General features: G+C 45.3%; 1 protein-coding gene across 1 annotated transcript in view; it reads right to left on the bottom strand.

The window, feature by feature from the left end:
* LOC121005388 (zona pellucida sperm-binding protein 4-like) overlaps window positions 1-20,841 on the bottom strand; it is a 46,475-nt gene that overhangs the window by 16,975 nt on the left and 8,659 nt on the right. The window contains exons 2-7 of the mRNA XM_040438153.1: window positions 20,530-20,651; window positions 19,242-19,335; window positions 16,308-16,460; window positions 14,910-15,091; window positions 14,583-14,680; window positions 11,791-11,918 (exon numbers count right to left, since the gene is read on the bottom strand). Of these exons, the coding sequence (XP_040294087.1) occupies window positions 11,791-11,918; window positions 14,583-14,680; window positions 14,910-15,091; window positions 16,308-16,460; window positions 19,242-19,335; window positions 20,530-20,651 (777 nt within the window). The remainder of the gene's footprint in view (window positions 1-11,790; window positions 11,919-14,582; window positions 14,681-14,909; window positions 15,092-16,307; window positions 16,461-19,241; window positions 19,336-20,529; window positions 20,652-20,841) is intronic.

The following is a 20,841-nucleotide window of genomic DNA, read 5'->3' as shown; positions in this document are numbered from 1 at the left end:
AATGGAAAGGGAGAAAGCAGCTTCCCTAGCAAGGCTGAAAGTCCTTGAACAAGCAGTGGGTCAAAGTACTAATTCAGACTGCCTTATCCCAGCAGAACTGGAAGATCCAGCTGAATGTACCAGTGAATATGTTCTGAAGCATAACATCTGCAAAGATAGAGTCATCTCCTGTACCTCCTACTAACACTGTTCTGACTCCCAACGCAGAGACCTCTCAGCTCTGTCTGAGCCTTTTCAAGTCTACAACACAAGTACATCTATGCAGAAAACCGGATCAACTCATGTCAACAAGGTGAATTACGGTGATAAGCCGCAGCTCAAACCAAAGCCAGCACAAGCCTTCGAGACTACACCACAGTTAACGCTCATGCAACATCGTTTTATCCTGGTAAACCTCAGAACTTTCACACCTAAGGGGTTCCACAAGTTACTTTGACACCAAGGAGTCAGAGAGACCAGACATTAATGACTGCCAGATACATGGTATTCCGTGAGCTCATTAACACTAGCCGCTCAAGGTTTGATGACTGTCCAGAGCTACAGGGCCTGGAGATCAACCTTCAAGGCTACTATTGCCAATCTCAACCTTGCTGCTAAGGAAAAACTTGATTTGCTCATAAAAGTGGCTGGAACCAGAATCTGCAGGTCATGTTAAAAAAGACTCAGAACAGTACATGTTGACCACCCAGATGCAGGTCTTGTCGCTGCATGGGCAAGACTTGAGCAAGCCTATGGTAGCTCTGAAGCCATAGAAAGCGCTCTATTCAAGAGACTGCAAAACTTTCCAAAATAGGGAACAAAGACTACCGCAAGCTCCAAGATTTAAGTGACCTCCTCATGGAGCTAGAGTTGACAAAGACTGACCCACGTCTACCTGGACTAAGCTTTCTGGACACCGCCCATGGTGTCAACCCAGTGGTGTCCACACAGCCTACAAGAGAAATGGGCACAACAGGGCTCAAGATACAAAAGGAGACTAATGTATCCTTTCCTCCATTCTCATACTTCTGCAGGTTCATTAGTGATCAAGCCTGGATGAGAAACGATCCCAGCTTCAGTGAACCCAACCTGCCTGCTTCATCCTCACCGTCAAAGGTATGATAATACAGCAGCTAAACTTAGAGACTTAAATAGAGCAATATCTGTTAAAAGGACCGACATCTCACCCTTCGCAACCTCACCTACTGATCAGGGCATTGTGGATGACAGAGATAAAGACCCTAATCGTCAGTGTCCTATTCACAAGAAGCCTCACCCTCTTAAGAAATGTCGTGGGCTTAGGTCAAGGACTTTACAAGAGTGCAGGGAGATTCTCCGGAAACTTGGCATATACTACATTTGCTGTGCTTCTTATAGCCATCTTGCTAAAGACTGTAAAGTGGTCATCAAGTGCACAGAATGCGGTAGCGACAGAAATGTTACAGCCATGCATCGTACTCCACTTCCAGACAACCCACAGAAGCCGCCTACCTCCACTCTCGTCTCAAATCATGGCGGGGAGCAACAAGGTGATGCTCCAAAGATAATGTCTCTTCATGTACAGAAGTCTGTGGAGAAGGCAAGAACCACAAATGCTGTGCCAAGATATGCCTAGTCAAGATATACCCAAAGAGTCATCCTGAGAAAGCCGCTAGGATGTATGCCATAATAGATGAACAGAGTAACAGATCCCTGGTTAAGCCCAAATTCTTTGAGATGTTTGGCATAGAGGGTCACGCAACACCATATAATCTGAGAACCTTTTCTGGTTCTGTAGAGACCTTCGGCAGAAGGGTTGATGGGTAGAGTTGAGCCAACACCTGGATGTTCGGGTTCGAGAAGTTCGGCCGAACTTCCCGGAAATGTTTGGGTTCGGGATCCGAACCCGACCTTCGTCCCGAACCCCATTGAAGTCAATGGGGACCCAAACTTTTCGGCACTAAAAAGGCTGTAAAACAGCCCGGGAAAGAGCTAGAGGGCTGCAAAAGGCAGCAACATGTAGGTAAATCCCCTGCAAACAAATGTGGATAGGGAAATGAATAAAAATAAAAATTAACCAAATATCAATTGGACAGAGGTCCCATAGCAGAGAATCTGGCTTCACGTCAGCAGAGAATCAGTCTTCATGTCATAGCAGAGAATCAGGCTTCACGTCACCCACCACTGGAACAGGCCACTGTCACATATTTAGGCCCAGGCATCCAGGCAGAGGAGAGAGGTCCCGTAACAGAGAATCTGGCTTCATGTCAGCAGAGAATCAGTCTTCATGTTATAGCAGAGAATCAGGCTTCACGTCACCCACCACTGGAACAGGCCACTGTCACATATTTAGGCCCCGGCACCCAGACAGAGGAGAGGTTCATTCAACTTTGGGTTGCCCTGCAATATAATGGTAAAATGAAAATAAAAATAGGATTGAATGAGGAAGTGCCCTGGAGTACAATAATATATTGTTAAGGGGAGGTAGTTAATGTTTAATCTGCACAAGGGATGGACAGGTCCTGTGGGATCCATGCCTGGTTCATTTTTATGAACGTCAGCTTGTCCAAATTGGCTGTAGACAGGCGGCTGCGTTTGTCTGTAATGACGCCCTCTGCCGTGCTGAATACACGTTCAGACAAAACGCTGGCTGCCGAACAGGCCTGCACCTCCAAGGCATAAAAGGCTAGCTCTGGCCACGTGGACAATTTGGAGACCCAGAAGTTGAATGGGGCCGAACCATCAGTCAGTACGTGGAGGGGTGTGCACAGGTACTGTTCCACCATGTTATTGAAATGTTGCCTCCTGCTAACACGTTCCGTATCAGGTGGTGGTGCAGTTAGCTGTGGCGTGGTGACAAAACTTTTCCACATCTCTGCCATGCTAACCCTGCCCTCAGAGGAGCTGGCCGTGACACAGCTGCGTTGGCGACCTCTTGCTCCTCCTCTGCCTTCGCCTTGGGCTTCCACTGGTTCCCCTGTGACATTTGGGAATGCTCTCAGTAGCGCGTCTACCAACGTGCGCTTGTACTCGTGCATCTTCCTATCACGCTCCAGTGTAGGAAGTAAGGTGGGCACATGGTCTTTGTACCGGGGATCCAGCAGAGTGGCAACCCAGTAGTCCGCACACGTTAAAATGTGGGCAACTCTGCTGTCGTTGCGCAGGCACTGCAGCATGTAGTCGCTCATGTGTGCCAGGCTGCCCAGAGGTAAGGACAAGCTGTCCTCTGTGGGAGGCGTATCGTCATCGTCCTGTGTTTCCCCCCCAGCCACGCACCAGTGATGGGCCCGAGCTGCGTTGGGTGCCAGCCCGCTGTGAACCTGCTTCATCCTCATCCTCCACCTCATCCTCGTCCTCCAGTAGTGGGCCCTGTCTGGCCACATTTGTACCTGGCCTCTGCTGTTGCAAAAAACCTCCCTCTGAGTCACTTCGAAGAGACTGGCCTGAAAGTGCTAAAAATGACCCCTCTTCCTCCTGGGCAACCTCCTCTTCCATCATCGCCCTAAGTGTTTTCTCAAGGAGACATAGAAGTGGTATTGTAACGCTGATAACGGCGTCATCGCCACTGGCCATGTTGGTGGAGTACTCGAAACAGCGCAACAGGGCACACAGGTCTCACATGGAGGCCCAGTCATTGGTGGTGAAGTGGGGCTGATCCGCAGTGCGACTGACCCGTGCGTGCTGCAGCTGAAACTCCACTATGGCCTGCTGCTGCTCGCACAGTCTGTCCAGCATGTGCAAGGTGGAGTTCCACCTGGTGGGCACGTCGCATATGAGGCGGTGAGCGGGAAGGCCGAAGTTACGCTGTAGCGCAGACAGGCGAGCAGCGGCAGGGTGTGAATGCCGGAAGCGCGAACAGACGGCCTGCACTTTATGCAGCAGCTCTGACATGTCAGGGTAGTTGTGAATGAACTTCTGCACCACCAAATTCAGCACATGCGCCAGGCAAGGGATGTGCGTCAAACCGGCTAGTCCCAGACCTGCAACGAGATTTCGCCCATTATCGCACACCACCAGGCCGGGCTTGAGGCTCACCGGCAGCAACCACTCGTCGGTCTGTTGTTCTATACCCCCCCCACAACTCCTGTGCGGTGTGGGGCCTGTCCCCCAAACATATGAGTTTCAGAACGGCCTGCTGACGTTTACCCCGGGCTGTGCTGAAGTTGGTGGTGAAGGTGTGTGGCTGACTGGATGAGCAGGTGGAAGAAGAGGAGGAAGCTGAGTAGGAGGAGGAGGAGACAGGAGGCAAAGAATGTTGCCCTGCGATCCTTGGCGGCGGAAGGACGTGCGCCAAACAGCTCTCCGCCTGGGGCCCAGCCGCCACTACATTTACCCAGTGTGCAGTTAGGGAGATATAGCGTCCCTGGCCGTGCTTACTGGTCCACGTATCTGTGGTTAGGTGGACCTTGCCACAGATGGCGTTGCGCAGTGCACACTTGATTTCATCGGATACTTGGTTGTGCAGGGAAGGCATGGCTCTCTTGGAGAAGTAGTGCCGGCTGGGAACAACATACTGTGGGACAGCAAGCGACATGAGCTGTTTGAAGCTGTCTGTGTCCACCAGCCTAAATGACAGCATTTCATAGGCCAGCAGTTTAGAAATGCTGGCATTCAGGGCTAGGGATCGAGGGTGGCTAGGTGGGAATTTACGCTTTCTCTCAAATGTTTGTGAGATGGAGAGCTGAACGCTGCCATGTGACATCGTTGAGATGCTTGGTGACGCAGGTGGTGGTGTTGGTACATCCCATGTTTGCTGGGCGGCAAGTGCCAACGTCCCTCCAGAGGCGGAGGAAGAGGCCGAGGCGGCGGCAGCAGCAGAAGAGGCCGAGGCGGCAGCAGCAGAAGAGGTAGCAGGGGGAGCCTGAGTGACTTCCTTGTTTTTAAGGTGTTTACTACACTGCAGTTCATGCTTTGCATACAGGTGCCTGGTCATGCAGGTTGTGCTAAGGTTCAGAACGTTAATGCCTCGCTTCAGGCTCTGATGGCACAGCGTGCAAACCACTCGGGTCTTGTCGTCAGCACATTGTTTGAAGAAGTGCCATGCCAGGGAACTCCTTGAAGCTGCCTTTGGGGTGCTCGGTCCCAGATGGCGGGTGTTCTGATTTTGCCCACTGCTCCCTCTTTTGCTATGCTGTTGGCTCGGTCTCACCACTGCCTCTTCCTCTAAACTGTGAAAGTCAGTGGCACGACCTTCATTCCATGTGGGGTCTAGGACCTCATCGTCCCCTGCATCGTCTTCCACCCAGTCTTGATCCCTGACCTCCTGTTCAGTCTTCACACTGCAGAAAGACGCAGCAGTTGGCACCTGTATTTCGTCATCAGAGACGTGCTGGAGGTGGTATTCCCATGTCATCATCAGGAAACATAAGTGGTTGTGCGTTAGTGCATTCCATCTCTTCCACCCCTGGGGAAGGGCTAGGTGGATGCCCTTGGGAAACCCTGCCAGCAGAGTCTTCAAACAGCATAAGAGACTGCTGCATAACTTGAGGCTCAGTTTCCCTGATATGCATGGGGGTGATGTGATAGACTGATGGGCTTTGTTTTCATGCGCCATCTGTGCGCTTTCTGCAGAAGACTGGGTGGGAGATCATGTGAACGTGCTGGATGCACTGTTGGCCACCCAATTGACTAATGCCTGTACCTGCTCAGGCCTTACCATCCTTAGAACGGCATTGGGCCCCACCAAATATCCCTGTAAATTCTGGCAGCTACTGGGACCTGAGGTAGTTGGTACACTAGGACGTGTGGCTGTGGCAGAACGGCCACGTCCTCTCCCAGCACCAGAGGGTCCACTAACACCACCACGACCATGTCCACGTCCGCGTCCGTTACTAGATGTTTTCCTCATTGTTACAGTTCACCACAATAAGAAAAATATTATTCGGGCCAATGTATTGAATTAAAATTCATTTATTTTTATTTTTTTTACAGACACCTAACACTATCTGGCTATCTATTTAGGTACCGTATTACACTAATACAGGCACACCAGTAATGACAGATTTAGCTGAATGACCCTATCAGCACCTTGAATCTAATATACCCTTTTAGGGATGGATTTAAAGTAGGCCTGATACAGCAGAAACCACTAATTTTGAGAATTGCAAATTTGGGAATTGTTTTTCAACCCAGAACAAAAACTGCTTTGACGGTCACAAAAAATAACTTGACCAGCTAAAACAGTACAGATTTGGATGAATATAAATGTGAGGCCTATTTTTTAGGCGCTGGGTGACAGGCTCAACTTGCCCCTGATGTAGTACATGTCCAAAAAATAACCACACTATTGATGGTTAAATGCACTTGATGAAAGCTTGACCCTGATGTAGGATATAGCAAAAAATAACCACACTATTGATGGTTAAATGTACTTGGTGGTAGCTTGTGCTGGCGCACCACAAGCCACAAAATGGCCGCCGATCACCCCAGAAAAAAAAGTGATATAAAAACGCTCTGGGCAGCCTAAAAACAGTGAGCAATTGAATATCAGCACTTCAATGATCCACAGCTGTAGATCGATCACTGAATGAAGTCTTTTGGAGGAGTTAATCTGCCTAATCTCGCCCTAACGTCGCAGCTGCAACCTCTCCCTATGCTTGAATCAGCAGAGTGACGTGCAGCGCTACGTGACCCAAGCTTATATAGAGGCTGGGTCACATGCTGCACTGGCCAATCACAGCCATGCCAATAGTAGGCATGGCTGTGATGGCCTCTTGGGGCAAGTAGTATGATGCTTGTTGATTGGCTGCTTTGCAGCCTTTCAAAAAGCACCAAGAAAGCGCCGAACACCGAACTTTTCCGAAAATGTTCGGGTCAGTGTCACGGACACCCCAAAATTCGGTACGAACCCGAACTATACAGTTCGGGTTCGCTCATCCCTATTGATGGGTTTATGGTCTCATATCAACAAGGGAGAGGGCATACCCCTACCAACGTTAGTCGAGTGCAACCAGATACCAGACAAAAGGGAAGAGATTCCCACTCCAGAAGCTGCATACCACCATTCTCATTTAAGGCACATTGTTGATGAGATTCCTGCAATGGACAAGAGTGCTGAAATCTTAGTCCTGTTAGGAAGGGACATTCTCAGAGTACATAAAGTACGCGATAAGTGCGATGGGCCTGACAATGCCCCTTATGCACAAAGACTTGACCTAGGCTGGGTAATAGTGGGCGATGTATGCTTGGACAGGATGTGTACGCTATCTGAGATCCACTCCTTCAAGACTTGCATCCCACTTCAAACAGTGCCCTCACCATTATGAAGTAAAGGAGAAGCTTCTTGTCATCCAAGTACCTGATGTTACTCCTGTCCTTTGTGATGACAACCTAGGTACCACAGTGTTTTGTACTACAAGTGAGAACAACAAAATAGCCTTGTCAGTTAAAGACAGAATTAATCAAAATAATGGATAAGGAATTCTTTCTGGATGAGTCTAACAGCTGGGTTGCACCATTACCTCTTCGTGCTACAAGGGCCAAACTCACAACCAATCGTGAACAGGCTTTATCCAGATTCAACTCACTTCAAAGAAAACTAAGGAACAGGCCTGAAATGAAGGACCATTTCATCACCTTTATGAAGGCGTGACAACGATCACGCCGAACCAGCGCCACCACTTCAAAGACACGATGAGTGCTGGTATCTGCCTTTCTTCTGAGTGCATCATCCACATAAGCCAGAACAAATCAGGATAGTAATCGATTTCAGTGCCAAGCATCATGGTGTATCCCTAAACGATGATGTTCTTCTCACTGGCCCGAATCTAACCAACAACCTTGTAGGCATACTTATGGAGATTAAGAGAACCAGTTGCCATAACTGCTGATATTGAACAAATGTTTCATTGCTTCATTGTACGTGTAACATCCTGAAGTATGTCACTAAACTTCTGTGTCCCCGCTACAACATGTTAGGTGTGTATGTATTTCCATCTGGTGTAATTTAACTGTGCATTTCCATTATGTGTATTTTCCAGGCCTGTATTCTGTATATACACAGTGTATGCTATATGTGTATAACAAACATATTTCACATGAAAACTTACAATTACTTGGCTTGGCCCTTGGGGATCTCGGACGCCACTTCAACACTTTGGCCGGGGGCTCGGCGGAGCTGATGTTGTGTTTTATCCTAATGAGAAGGATTTCATAATAAGGATTTGGAGAAGGGGCAGAGGGATAGCAGAGCAGGGAGAGGATGGTGCTGCTACTAGGGGGGTCATTTCATGGGGGAGTAATAAAGCCCCCCCAGTAGAAATAATTCTCCTCATAATGTGACAGTGCAAAAAATACCCCCTTATAATGCCCCCAGTTGAGCTAATGTCCCCATAATGTCCCAGTATAAAATACCCCTATATAGTGCCCCCAGTAAATGCCCCCATAGTGCTCCACACCCTCCTTCCTCCTAGTGTCCCCCATAATGTACCAGTATAAAATGCTCCAGTAGATGCCCTCAGTGTCCCCCATAATTTGCAAGTATAAAATACACCTTTTTAGTGCCCCCCGTAGATGATCCCATAGTACTCCTCCCCCCTTCCCCATAGTACCCACCATAATGTGTCCCATTATAAAATGGTCCTGTACAGAGTGCCCATATAAAATACCCCTTCTTTGTGGCCTCAGTAGATGCCCCTATACAGCCCCCCATGTGCCAGTATTAATAACAGCCCCCCATGTGCCAGTATTAATAACAGTATTGTATATATAAAAAAAAAACAAAAAAAAAAAAAAAAAAACACACACTTACCTCCATGTCAGCGATGCAGGCCTCTTCTGGCCTGTGTCCTGCGCTGTATGGCTCAGGCGGCGCGATGACGTCATCGCGCCGGCCTCTGATAAGCTGCAGGCACTAGGCCGGCAGCCTATCAGAGGAAGGGAAAGGGACACGCCTCTCCCTCCCCTGCCGCAGCACAGGCATCTGAGACTATCGTTGTCCTGAGGACGGCGATACAGATGACTGGAGATGAGCGCTTCCACAATGGAAGCGCTCATCTCCCTGTGCTCCGCCGCCAGCTCGGTAGGGGGGCCAATTGCCCCGTTGCCCCCCCCTGGATCCACTACTGCTTTCAAAGTGGGAGTCTTGGAAGTAATCTCTACATGCCTTAGATGGAATCCATATACCACACTGCTACACCTCAGCTTCCCTTGCTACGAGCCAGAGAAAAGAGTTTCACATCTTCTCAGACGCATCTACTGAGGCCATAGCGGCTGTTGCCTACCTCAAGGTGAGAGACTCTAACCAAACCCACATAGGGTTTCTGTTTTGGAAAGCCAAGTTAGCACCTAAGTCTGAGCGCACAATTCCTAGGTTTGAACTTTGTGGGACTGTGCTAGCTGTAGAAAATCGCAGATTTCTTATTACGCGAGCTAGACATTTAGATAGATGACACCAAATTCTACACAGACAGTAAGGTTGTTCTGGGCTACAAGTACAACCAGACTAAACGTTTCTATGTCTATGTCAGCAACAGTGTAGAAAGAATCAGGAAATCTAAACCTGAACAATGGCATTATATCCCATCTGAAATAAATCCTGCAGATCATGCTACTAGGCCAGTGTTTGCAAGTGTATTTGCAAATTCTTCCTGGTTAACAGGTCCTGAATTCCTGCTGGATCACACAGAAGAGACCATGGCTGACGTCTTCGGGCTTCTGTCTTCTAGAACCTGACAAGGATCCAGAGAACCCAACTATCCTCAACCCAGCTTACCCAGAAGCTTGGCTCAGTTCCTGTTACACCTGGAAACTTTAAAGACGGAAATCTGTGCTATGATCAATGGAAGAGAGTACAAAACCTTGCCAACTGCTTCTGGAATCGTTGGAAGATGGAGTATCTTTCCACTCTGCAAGGACGCAGGAAATGGCAACTACAGTGCCCTAACATACAAGTTAGAGATCTTTCTGCTCAAAGACCAGCAAGCCGAAAGAATCGAGTGGCCTATGGGACTTCTTGTCAAGAGTGTTCCTAGTGATGACGGTAAGGTACGCAAGGTGGAGGTGAAAGTTGCAAGACAATGGACTGTAAAGACTTTCATCAGGCCCATCACAGAACTTATTCTGCTCTTGCCCGTTGGAGAATAAACTTATTGCCTATGCTGCTGAATTATGCCTCAAACTTCAAGCAAGAAGTGTTTGAACTTTAATTGATACACTTGAAACCTTACATTTTAGTTGTTGCATTATATGCCTGTTCCCTTTATGTTTTTCAGGTCCTCGGACATCAAGCAAATTGCACTATTGTTTATTTGCAATTATATTTTTACATCAAATCATTTTAAACTGGGTCCAATGTCTGGTAGGTCTAGCTCAGCTGGATATAACTATACATTTCACTTTGATGCATTGAATCTATGAGAGAAGCAATGAAGAGGAAAAAAAAAAAAAAGCCTTTTTTTATTTTTCGGCTGATGTTCTGCAGGGGCTTTTTTTGCAGGAAGAGTTGACTTTTTTATTGGTACCATATTTGGGTGCATATGATTTTTTGATCACTCAATATTACACTATGGGGCAAGGGGACCAAAAAATTTGTTTTGGCACAGTTTTTAATGGTCTTCACCTGAGGTGTTAGGTCATGGGAAATTTTTATAGAGCAGGTAGTTACGGATGTGGCAATACCCAATATGTATATATTTATTTATTTAAGTTTTACACAATAAAAAGAATTAAAATAAAAAAAATTATGTTTTAATGTCTCCATATTCAAAGAGCCATAGTTTAAAATTTTGAGCGATTGTCTTATGTAGGGGCTCATTTTTTGCAGGAGGAGACTGTTTGATTGGTACGGTACCATTTTGGGGTGCATATGGCTTTTTGATCTCTTAGTATTACACTTTGATTAAAGGTGACAAACAAGCAATTTTTACGGCGTTTGATGGGGTAGATTGTGATATTTATAGAGCCGTTAAGGACGCAGCGTTACCAATGTGGTTTTTTTTCTATTTCTATTTAAAAAAAAAAAAAAAAAAAAAAGTGGAAACTTACTTGGAACTTTGTTTTTTTAAAGCACTTTTCCTCATTTCTGTCCCACTCTGAGACTTCAACTTTTGGGGGTCTGATCCCCTCTGCAATGCCTTACAATACATCTGTACACTGAGTAATACACTAACAGTTGCCTAGGAGACCCAGCCTGGGGCTGGATCTGCAAGGCTTCTGTAGAAGGCAGGTCCCTATGCCTCAGCAAGGCATCAGGCTTCCTTCTCACCCATTGGGTCCCCATCACTGCAGCACGAGGACCCGATGGTGATCACCCCCTGCAAACACCTAAGCCGCAGGCAGCGCTGAATGCGGCATAGAAGGGTTGATCCGCCGGCATCGGCTTTTACAGCAATGCTTCTAGATACAGCAGGGGCCCAGCTATCAGTGACTGCCGGGCCCCTTCACTGATCAGGCGGGCACCAGAGCAGTGCCCGGCCGATCAGCATGATGTAATAGTACATCAAATTGCAGGAAGTCACCTCCCGCTATGATGTACTATTACAACATTGGTCAGGAAAGGGATAAGATATAAAATATATTTATTCCAAACAGCAAAACAGAAAAGTCAAACTGGCCGATTCACTGTTTTTGGTCACTTCGCCTACCACAAAAAAGTTAGTGATCAAAAAGTCAAACACTTCAAAATGGTATCAATGAAACACAGATCGCCCACCAAAAAAAAAAAAAAAAAAAAACTCCATTCGGAATTTTTTTCCCACTACATTGTATGTAACCATGAATTGTGCCATTATAAAATAGTTTGTCTCTCAAAAAACAAACCTTCATATGGCTATGTGAACAGAACAAAAAAAAAAAAAAAAAAAAATTGTGTTATGTTAACCACTCAATCATTACCTTTAGCTATTCTCATCTCCAGCTGCAGAGGTCCAGTAGTAGATACAGGATGGGGTGGTTGCAGTGTGAGCACTTCAACTTTGAATGGGACATTACTGGTCTGTGAATAGCTACAGCGAACAGTCAACCTAAGAGAAAGGTAAAGATTTTAAAAGGGTTGTCCAGCATTAGAAAAGCATGGTTGCCTTCTTCCAAAACAGCACCACTTCTGTCAACAGGTCATGTGCAGTATTGCAGCTTAGCCCCATTAACTCCAGTCCAGATAACCTTTGGACAGGTGTGATGCTGTTTTTTTTTTTTTTCCAACCCTAAACAACTTTGAGAGGACTGAAAGGGATTTTTCATAATTTTACTATTGATACATCACAGATTATACAAGGTCTACAAGCTTCATCTCTTGTGGAAAACTGTACCCCGAATTAGCACATCTCACACCCTTTGCAAGTTGAACACAATAGCACCTTCCTCCCTTAACATAAGGCTATTCACATCTCACATACAATGACAGCAACCTATGACAAGTCATTCAACTTATTAGCATTTAGATTAACCTTGGTCAATAAGTAAAATAACCCTTTCCTGTATTGTAGAGGTGCAGCGTACTCAAGTTGTGTGCAATAGGTGTTTCTGGGTGATGTAGTGCAATATACACTAACCTGGTACAGCTGACTCTCTGCAAGGGCAGGTATAGGTAGAAATAGTTCGTGACGCCAGTGCCAAGTAAACGGTGGCACGCCGTTTGCGGATGCAGGAATAAATTGAGGAAACGTAGTATTAAAACAGAACTCCAACTTTAGTAATTTTCAAGCAGAGACAATGTTGGAATCGCAGTTCCTTGGCATACAGTCGATTTTGCAATTCGGTCGATGCAGGCAATTCAGTTACAGCAAGGTGATTACAGAGTGTTGAACACAGGACTTGCAGCACAGGAGCTTGCACTCTAATTCTGTCTGATCCTGGAATATAGCATATCTTCACCAAGGCCCATTAACCTAGTTCTGGCTTTATATCCTTGGCTATAGCTTTAATAAGTACCTCCTCTGTCTTTCTGAGTACCTCTTGCTTTCCTGATCTTTGCTTCTCTGTCTCTCAACTTCTGGACACTTCCTCAGGCTCTAGAAACTTCTGAGCTGTGGTCTAGACTGACTTTTGCTTCTCTGTCTGGGCCTTATATAAACTAGGGCTCCCTAGCTCCCTCTATTGACTAGAAGCTGGAATGACACCCCTAGCAGGCCTGTACATGCAAGTTTCAGTAACAGGAAAATACATACATTACATGACATTTTATAAAACTGACATAACAACTTCCCCATAATTAGGAGGGATGACAGCACACCAAGTGACACTTTGGTAGTGACGGGTATTACAGTTCCCGTACACTACATATAGCCAGACACTATGTTCCCACCTCCAAAGCCCTATAAGTATGTACTGTGGAATAAAGCTTTTAGATATTGACAACCTAAGTTCAGTCTGCGCTGTTTTTTTTTTTTATCTCCCGGCCAGTGCAAATCGGATATTCATTGCACAAGGAAATATTCACGGTTTGGAGGTCTGATGCCCCATCATATAACCATCATACACCTGCCTGGGAAAAAAAAAAACACTAACAAGGACCTTTCAACACTCCTGAGAATAACCTATAAATACCTGGCAGGGTGGGGTATATTAATGTTATATCGCTTTTTTTTCTGGCGTCTGCTCCGGTCCCCCGGGCCCCGCCCTGTATGTAAATCCATACCATTGGTACAGGGAGGAAGAGATGGCTCTGTTTCCTAAACCAGTCTCACCTCCCATTTTCATAAAATCATACATTTTCTTTTTCACAGGTGCTGCAATGTTAAAGGGGTTATCGAGTGTCTCCAACAGCCCCCTTCCCCAATGTGCTGGGCTCCTCACAGGTAATATATTTACCCTGCACCGCTTCTCCCTGAACACATCAAGTGTCGGGGGAGCAGCCAATGGCAGACGACCCTAGGAAGGCTCGTCCCCCATTTGCTGCTCCACCCCCGACACTGGATGTTTTCACCCATGTACAGGGAGAAACAGCAGCAGTGCTGAGACCAGAAGCGGCACAGGGCGCAGGGTAAGTAGATTACCTGTGAGGAGCCCAACACATGGGCGGGGGGGGGAAAATCGGACTACAGAGAAAAAAAAAAAAAAAAGTAGTTCCACGCAGTCTCTACTTATGGTTAGTCAGCCATTGCATGTGATGTGCAATCTCACAGAAAACCTTCCTCATATACATCTGAGATTGCGCAGTTTTTCTTTAGCCCTCGGGGTACTTCAGATCCAAATGTTATAGCCTTTCCTCAATGCTGAGTGATCCTCTAGGAGTTCAATACTTTTCTTCACTTAAGCAAGAGGTCAAGATTTAAGACTTGCTTCATTCACATAAAATTTCATGAACTCATAGCCCGACCCGGGTTTCGCACCGCTTCATCAGGAGCATGTCACATGGGGGGGGGGGGGGGGAGCCAGGACTGGAGACATTGGATAACACATTTAAAAAAAAAAAAAAAAGGTACGTAGGTTCAAATATGCAGCAACCAACTCCAGTAGTCTAGTCTGTCCCGAGTTTTGCGCATCTGTCATAGCCAGATGCTGCTGCACACTGCCAGCTCCCCATTGACTAATGTGATCTGGCTTTCAGGTGGGCAAATACTGCTCCATGCTACCAGAGTTGGTTGCCACATATGTGAACTTACCTCAAGAGAATCCAGAGGCCTTGTGCATGGGCCACCTCTAGGGTACATACACCCTCGCCTACTGTGTTTCAGATTTAATCTTACCTCATTGTACTGTCTCTTGTGAATGAGGAGCCTTGCCATGTTTTAACACCCATAGTTGCTTCAACTGTGTTTTCATATATAGTAGAGGTACCAGAAACCTGCCAATGGACATAAAAATGCAACAGATAATGACAATACTCATCACAAGTTACTGAAAATGTGTAATTACTATGGAAAATTCCCATGTCTAGCTGAAAGTGTATAGGCCAACTATTGGAGAGGCGCAAGTCAAATATTCAGAACTCTGCCATTCCACTTCATGTAAAGTTGGTGGTGCATATCTGGTGGTGTGAAAGCTGTGGATACATAAGGTTACAGCAGTCTTACCCGACTCCCTCCACCACAAGATAGAGGAAATTGAACAATTATAAAAGCGGAATTGTTTGAAGTTTTCATCTGGGGGCATGAGGAATCCACACCAAGAACAGATTCCAAGATAAACGATGGCTGCATCAGCTCCTTAGAGAGGACAATCAGAACCTGACCCTCATCAGTACAGCGTGCGGTCACTGAAGAGGAGTAAAAATAGTAAATAATTCATGACTTGGAGGCTCCAGTGAACAGATCTGCAGAAGCTTAAAATGGATTAGAAGTTAGAAAAGCATGGCTGCCTTCCAAAAATAATTACCACACATGTATAGGACATTCAAGCTTGAGGACTGGGCAATTTTCACGTTTTCCACTCCCCGCCTTCCCCAAGTCATAACTTTCTGTTCACATAGCCTTATGAGGGCTTATTTTTTTGCGGGACAGTTGTACTTTCTAATGGCACCATTTACAGTTGCATACAATGTAGTGGGAAGCTGGGGGGTTAAGGAAACCTGCCACAATTTATTTTTAAAGCATTCACTATGCGGTAAAAGTGACTTGTTAACTTCAATCTCCAGGTCAGTACAATTACAACAATACCACACTTGTAGTTTTTGTATACAGAGCTTTCTGAGGGCTAATTTTTTGCAGGGCGATCTGTACTTTTCAGGGATATTATTTTGAGGTGTGTGACTGATCACTTTTTATAACTTTTTTGAGGCGTTGAAGTAACAAAAATGGGGAATCAGCTATTTTTCCCCAGGTACGCTATTCACCGTATGGGATTAATATTGTTATATTTTAATATTACGGGTGTTTCTGCACATGGCGATGCCAATGTGTATTTTTTTATTTGTTAAGGGAGGGGGGAGTTGAACTTTTAATAAAAAAATAAATAAAAAAATTCCACCCTGGGTGACTAACTGGCAATCATTAGATTGCCCGTAGCGTTCTTTGAGGGCTATATATCCATCATTGAACACTTAATTTTCAATTTAACAATATAGTGCTGCCACCTAGTGGCCAGTATTGGTATATTCCACCAATTGCTGCCAATGCCTGCTTGAGGCTTAATGCAGTGTAACAGGTTCCCTGATCTCAGCCGGGGAACACAGCTATGGAAACGAGAGTGCACGGCTTCTGGCCTGCTAAGACGCTGTGGTCACATGTGATCACGGCATCTGAGGGGAAATGGTAGCCACGAGGCTGATTTCATATGTGTGCCGTGGGTCTCTGCAGCTATGGCACTGGCTGCACGTGCCTTGTTTAGAGTCCTGGCCTGCACCATACATGTACAGTGCTGGTTGGGAAGGGGTTAATGGAGATGAAAAATACCAGACAACTCACGGACAGATGTGGAGGCATGTTTAGAAGAAAGCAGCCATGTTTTTCTAACACTGGACAGCTTAAACTTACATTTGTTTCCATAATAACAATGAGGCAGGTCTCCAGGAGAGAAGCAGCATCCTAGTTGTCCACAGACGTCCTGAGGGACAGAGGAATTGGCACATTCTATACGATCACTTCTCTGAACAGCAGCACAGTCACTAGAGCTTGGAGCATCCAAAGCTGTGAAAGATTAATTCAGAGCTTACCTCAGTATAACAAATTAACATCTATGCTAACAATAAAGGTTTAAGACTTACCCCCTCCCAAGAGATTTTTTGGTTTTCTGTACATAAATCTCAAATTAGTTATGAGCGAATCGAAGTTGACAAAGTGGAATTAGATCCAAATTTCAGGAAAAATTTCGATTCGCACTGAAGTCATTGTAACGAATCGCATTTTTTCCTAAAATTGCTGTTTTACATGCAAGGCTACTTTCACACGAGCGTTCGGGTGTCCGCTCGTGCGCTCCGTTTGAAGGGGCTCACGAGCGGCCCTGAACGCATCCGTCTGGCCCTAATGCATTCTCAGTGGAGGCGGATCCACTGAGAATGCATCCGCCTGCCAGCGCTCAGCCTCCGCTCCGTGAGCGGACACCTGAACGCTGCTTGCAGCGTTCGGGTGTCCGCCTGGCCGTGCGGAGGCGAGCGGATCCGTCCAGACTTATAATGGAAGTCAATGGGGACGGATCCGCTTGAAGATGACACCATATGGCTCAATCTTCAAGCGGATCCGTTCCCCATTGACTTTCAATGTAAAGTCTGAACGGATCCGCTCAGGCTACTTTCACACTTAGAAGATTTTCTAAGTAATAATGCAGACAGATCCGTTCTGAACGGATGCAAACGTCTGCATTATCGGAGCGGATCCGTCTGATGAAACAGACGGATCCGCTCCGAACGCTCGTGTGAAAGTAGCCTTAGGACATGGAGCAAGGAACTCTGGGAAGGTGAGATGCCATGCATGCAGCCAATCAGCAGCCAGCCCTGTGATGTCACAGCCCTATAAATAGCCTCAGCCATCTTGGATTCTGCCATTTACCAGTGTACTTAGTGCAGGGAGAGACGTCAGTAGGCGCTAGGGACAGTGCTAGGAAAGACTTCATTGTGCTAAAAGATTTACAAGTGCAGGGAAAGATTATTCAAGGTGTAGGGAAAGGATAGGGAGGAATCATTCCACAGCATTTATGTAGAACAGGGTTCAGTAGGGGAGGTTACAGCCTCGGTAATAGGAACAATCCTATTACACCTTGCTGCACTGACTGGGGATCCAAATTGCTATTATTCAGCTCTGTAATTCCAGCAAAACGTTCTTATTAGGGTGCAAGTGCTGTTTGATACAGGCATTAATAGGGTTTATTACAAGGAAATATTTCTAGAGTACCTCTTATTTGCCCTTGTGCGGTGCAGTTATATGTTCTAAAGCATTTTTTTGGCTTGTATTAGTGGGGGAAAAAGGGCTTATTAGCCGTTGTGTGGTGAAGTGCTAAAATTACAGCCTTTTTGTTGTGCATTAGTGGCAAAAGTGACATATTTGCAGTTCAGCGGTGCAGTTATATGTTCTAACGTCCTTGAAGGCGGATGCTCAGACAATCAGTTTTTTGGGGGTTATTGTTCTGACGGATCAGAGGAAGGGCAAAATAATCAGCGACGTCAACACAAACGTACTGCCGACACCCTCTCCATTCTGTTGGTGGGGGGGGGGGGGGGCTCCACTTGTATAATCATTTAATAGAACAGGTTCTGTAAACATCTATGTGGAATCAGCCGACGACGGTGTAAAAGGAGTGCGCTTCTTGGCACCAACATAAGGCTGAGTTTATACTACAGTTACTTGGTCAGTTTTGGCCCCGTGACTGCCCAAATAAGTGAAGTGTGCAGTGATTCTAAGAGCGACGCCTGTCATCTGCATGTCATACGGACTCACAGTATTATTTCACCACCAGAGCAGGCTCCCTATGCGTGTTACTGCAAGGCACAGTGTTTTACACCACTATAAAGGCTCTCTGTAGCCAGGAAATAGCAGTTTAATGCAATTTGCCGTGAATAAATTCGGATCAAAGCGAATTTTTCAAAAAATTCCGCGAACCGTCTGAAATTATTATGATTAGTTGTGCAGCTTCCGGTTACTCCGCCTAAAGGGGTTATCCAATGTCTAAAACATGCCCGCCAATGCCCAGGCCCCTCAGATTATACTACTGTCGCTCCTGATCCCTCGAGGGTGATGTTAGGCAGGCTCATCCCAGTTGCCGCATGCTATTGGATGCTCCAGCAAGTCTTTGTACTACATAGGCAGCCATAATAGTTCATTGATTTCTTGTTTAAAAAGTGTTTTATATAGTCACTAAGATTTGGAATACTTGACTCAGTCAATGACCTTGAAGTTGATAGCAGAATTATGTAGTCAGCAGGGTGGAGATACATAGTCGAGCTGGCTGCCAGGAAACTAACTTTACCCGACACCCATCCCCAACCATTAAACAGACATAATAATTAATGTATAGGCAGCAAGTAGAAATTGTATGGATGCCACTTTAAAATTCGACTTTTGGAAGTATAGTTACATATCAAAGGGGAGCAAGAAGCTTTATGTGGGGCATTTATGGCCAAACTAGTGTGGGCTCAGTGTTGACCGAGCATAATACAAAATCGTTACAGATCACATGACTAGTGTTGAGCCACGAATATTTGAATCGCGAATATCACCATTTTGAGAATTCGTGAATATATTATATATTTTCGCGTATAGTGTAGAATATTCTAACCGCGAATATATTACATTGCCGATTTTTCACAATCAAGTAAACAATGACTGGAGATCACATTCTCGAATTTGCTGCGAATATTCAGCCAAAAATTCACGAAATATTGCGAATTCAAATATTGCCTATGCCGCTCATCACTACAGATGTTAACCCTCCCTTTACAGCCAGAGGAACAATAGAATGGATATATGAATAGTTACCTGGTAAGGCAGGGCACTTTATATCCTTTTTATGATGTTCCACTTGACCATTCTTAATATGCTCCACAATAACAGTCATCACGTAATCTCCATGCTGGACATAAAACCAACAAACATGTTAAATGTGTCTATCATACTTCATTTATGAACCAAGGATACAACAGAGCAGTATGATAATCTACAAGCACTAAACCGTGAAGAAAAAAAAAAAAATATATATATTTACTTTAGCATTATAGGATTGTCCAGGTTTTTACTAGTGATGGCCTATCCTCAGGACAGACCAACACTATCTAAACACCAGAGGTCTGATACCTTGCACCACACCAGCTATTCTGCAGGATAGTGGATGGAGCCGACTACTGTGGTGCTTCTCCCATCGAGTGCATGAACACAGGGTCATAAAAAAGTAAACTGTCAGCAAAAAGTTGCAGAGTTTGGTGCACACCATGCTTTTATGACTTTGAATGTATGTGCTCTGCTCATCCATTTTCTTGTGTGCGGTGAGGGCCCAGCACTGCCAGGAAACCTGCCATAGATTATGCCAGCTGGCACAGATTTCACTTTTGGCGCCACAGCCAACAGGTGTACGCCTTGTAATTGTGGAATAGCTTTGGGGGAGGGGGGGTTATTAATTAAAACCTGTACGCCAAAATTCTGGCTTTGAAAAGTTGTTAAATAGGGCTTTGCGACTTATAGGACTATTTGCTCAAAGATTTACCAACATTTTGTATTTTTATACTACTCTAGCTTTGAAAAGTAGGTGTGGTTAGTCATGTTAAAGTCAGATTTATCACTGCAACTTTTAATAAAAAGTCTAATAAAATATTATTCAAGTAAGGAGGTAGCATAGAAAGTTGAGTAACATCAAGACAAAAGAACGTTTTAAGAACAGTTAAAGATGCACTAAGTTTATCAACATAAAACATTTGAAAATATGTTTGGTCATTGAAAAGACACCTTCATAAATTACCCACTAAGACTGGAGTACAAAATGCTGGTCTTCATAAATGCCCGTCACAGTTCTTACAGACTAATCTAGATTGCTTTCAAAATACCATATTGTAGTGAACCAGGCTGCTTTCAGATCTGCTTAGTTGATCTTAGTCTAGAAGCCATGGAGATCCTAGTTCAGTTGTGCATTGCATTAATTACTATTGGCGATTGTGAATGACTATTACAGCCATGTAAAACCAGATTTAGATACAAAACTTTAAACCCCATGCTCCCCAAATGGTTGCTATGGACAGCACCATAACTTTCCATTCAGATTGAATGCTTGGCTTACCTCTTCTCTGACATAACATCCATCATAGGCAGCACCAATGGTCATTGAGCCATCTAGATTTCGTTCTATCCAGAATCCACAATCAGAGTCATTACGCAGATTTTGTGACTTCCCTTTGTAGTCTGGAAGAAAAAAAAACAAAAACACTGAACTTACACACAAATACAGTGAATAACTGCCATCAGAGGTGTAGCTATAGGGGAAGCAGCTGCTTCAAGGACAAGGATTAAAAGATTTTATTGTCGGGGCCCCCTCAACAGTATTGTACAACAACATTATATACAGAGACACTGTAGGAAACAGTCAGAGCCG

This window comes from Bufo bufo, chromosome 1, assembly GCF_905171765.1.
Source record: "Bufo bufo chromosome 1, aBufBuf1.1, whole genome shotgun sequence".
In the NCBI taxonomy this organism is placed as follows: domain Eukaryota; kingdom Metazoa; phylum Chordata; class Amphibia; order Anura; family Bufonidae; genus Bufo; species Bufo bufo.
This window is presented reverse-complemented; position numbering and strand designations above follow the sequence as displayed.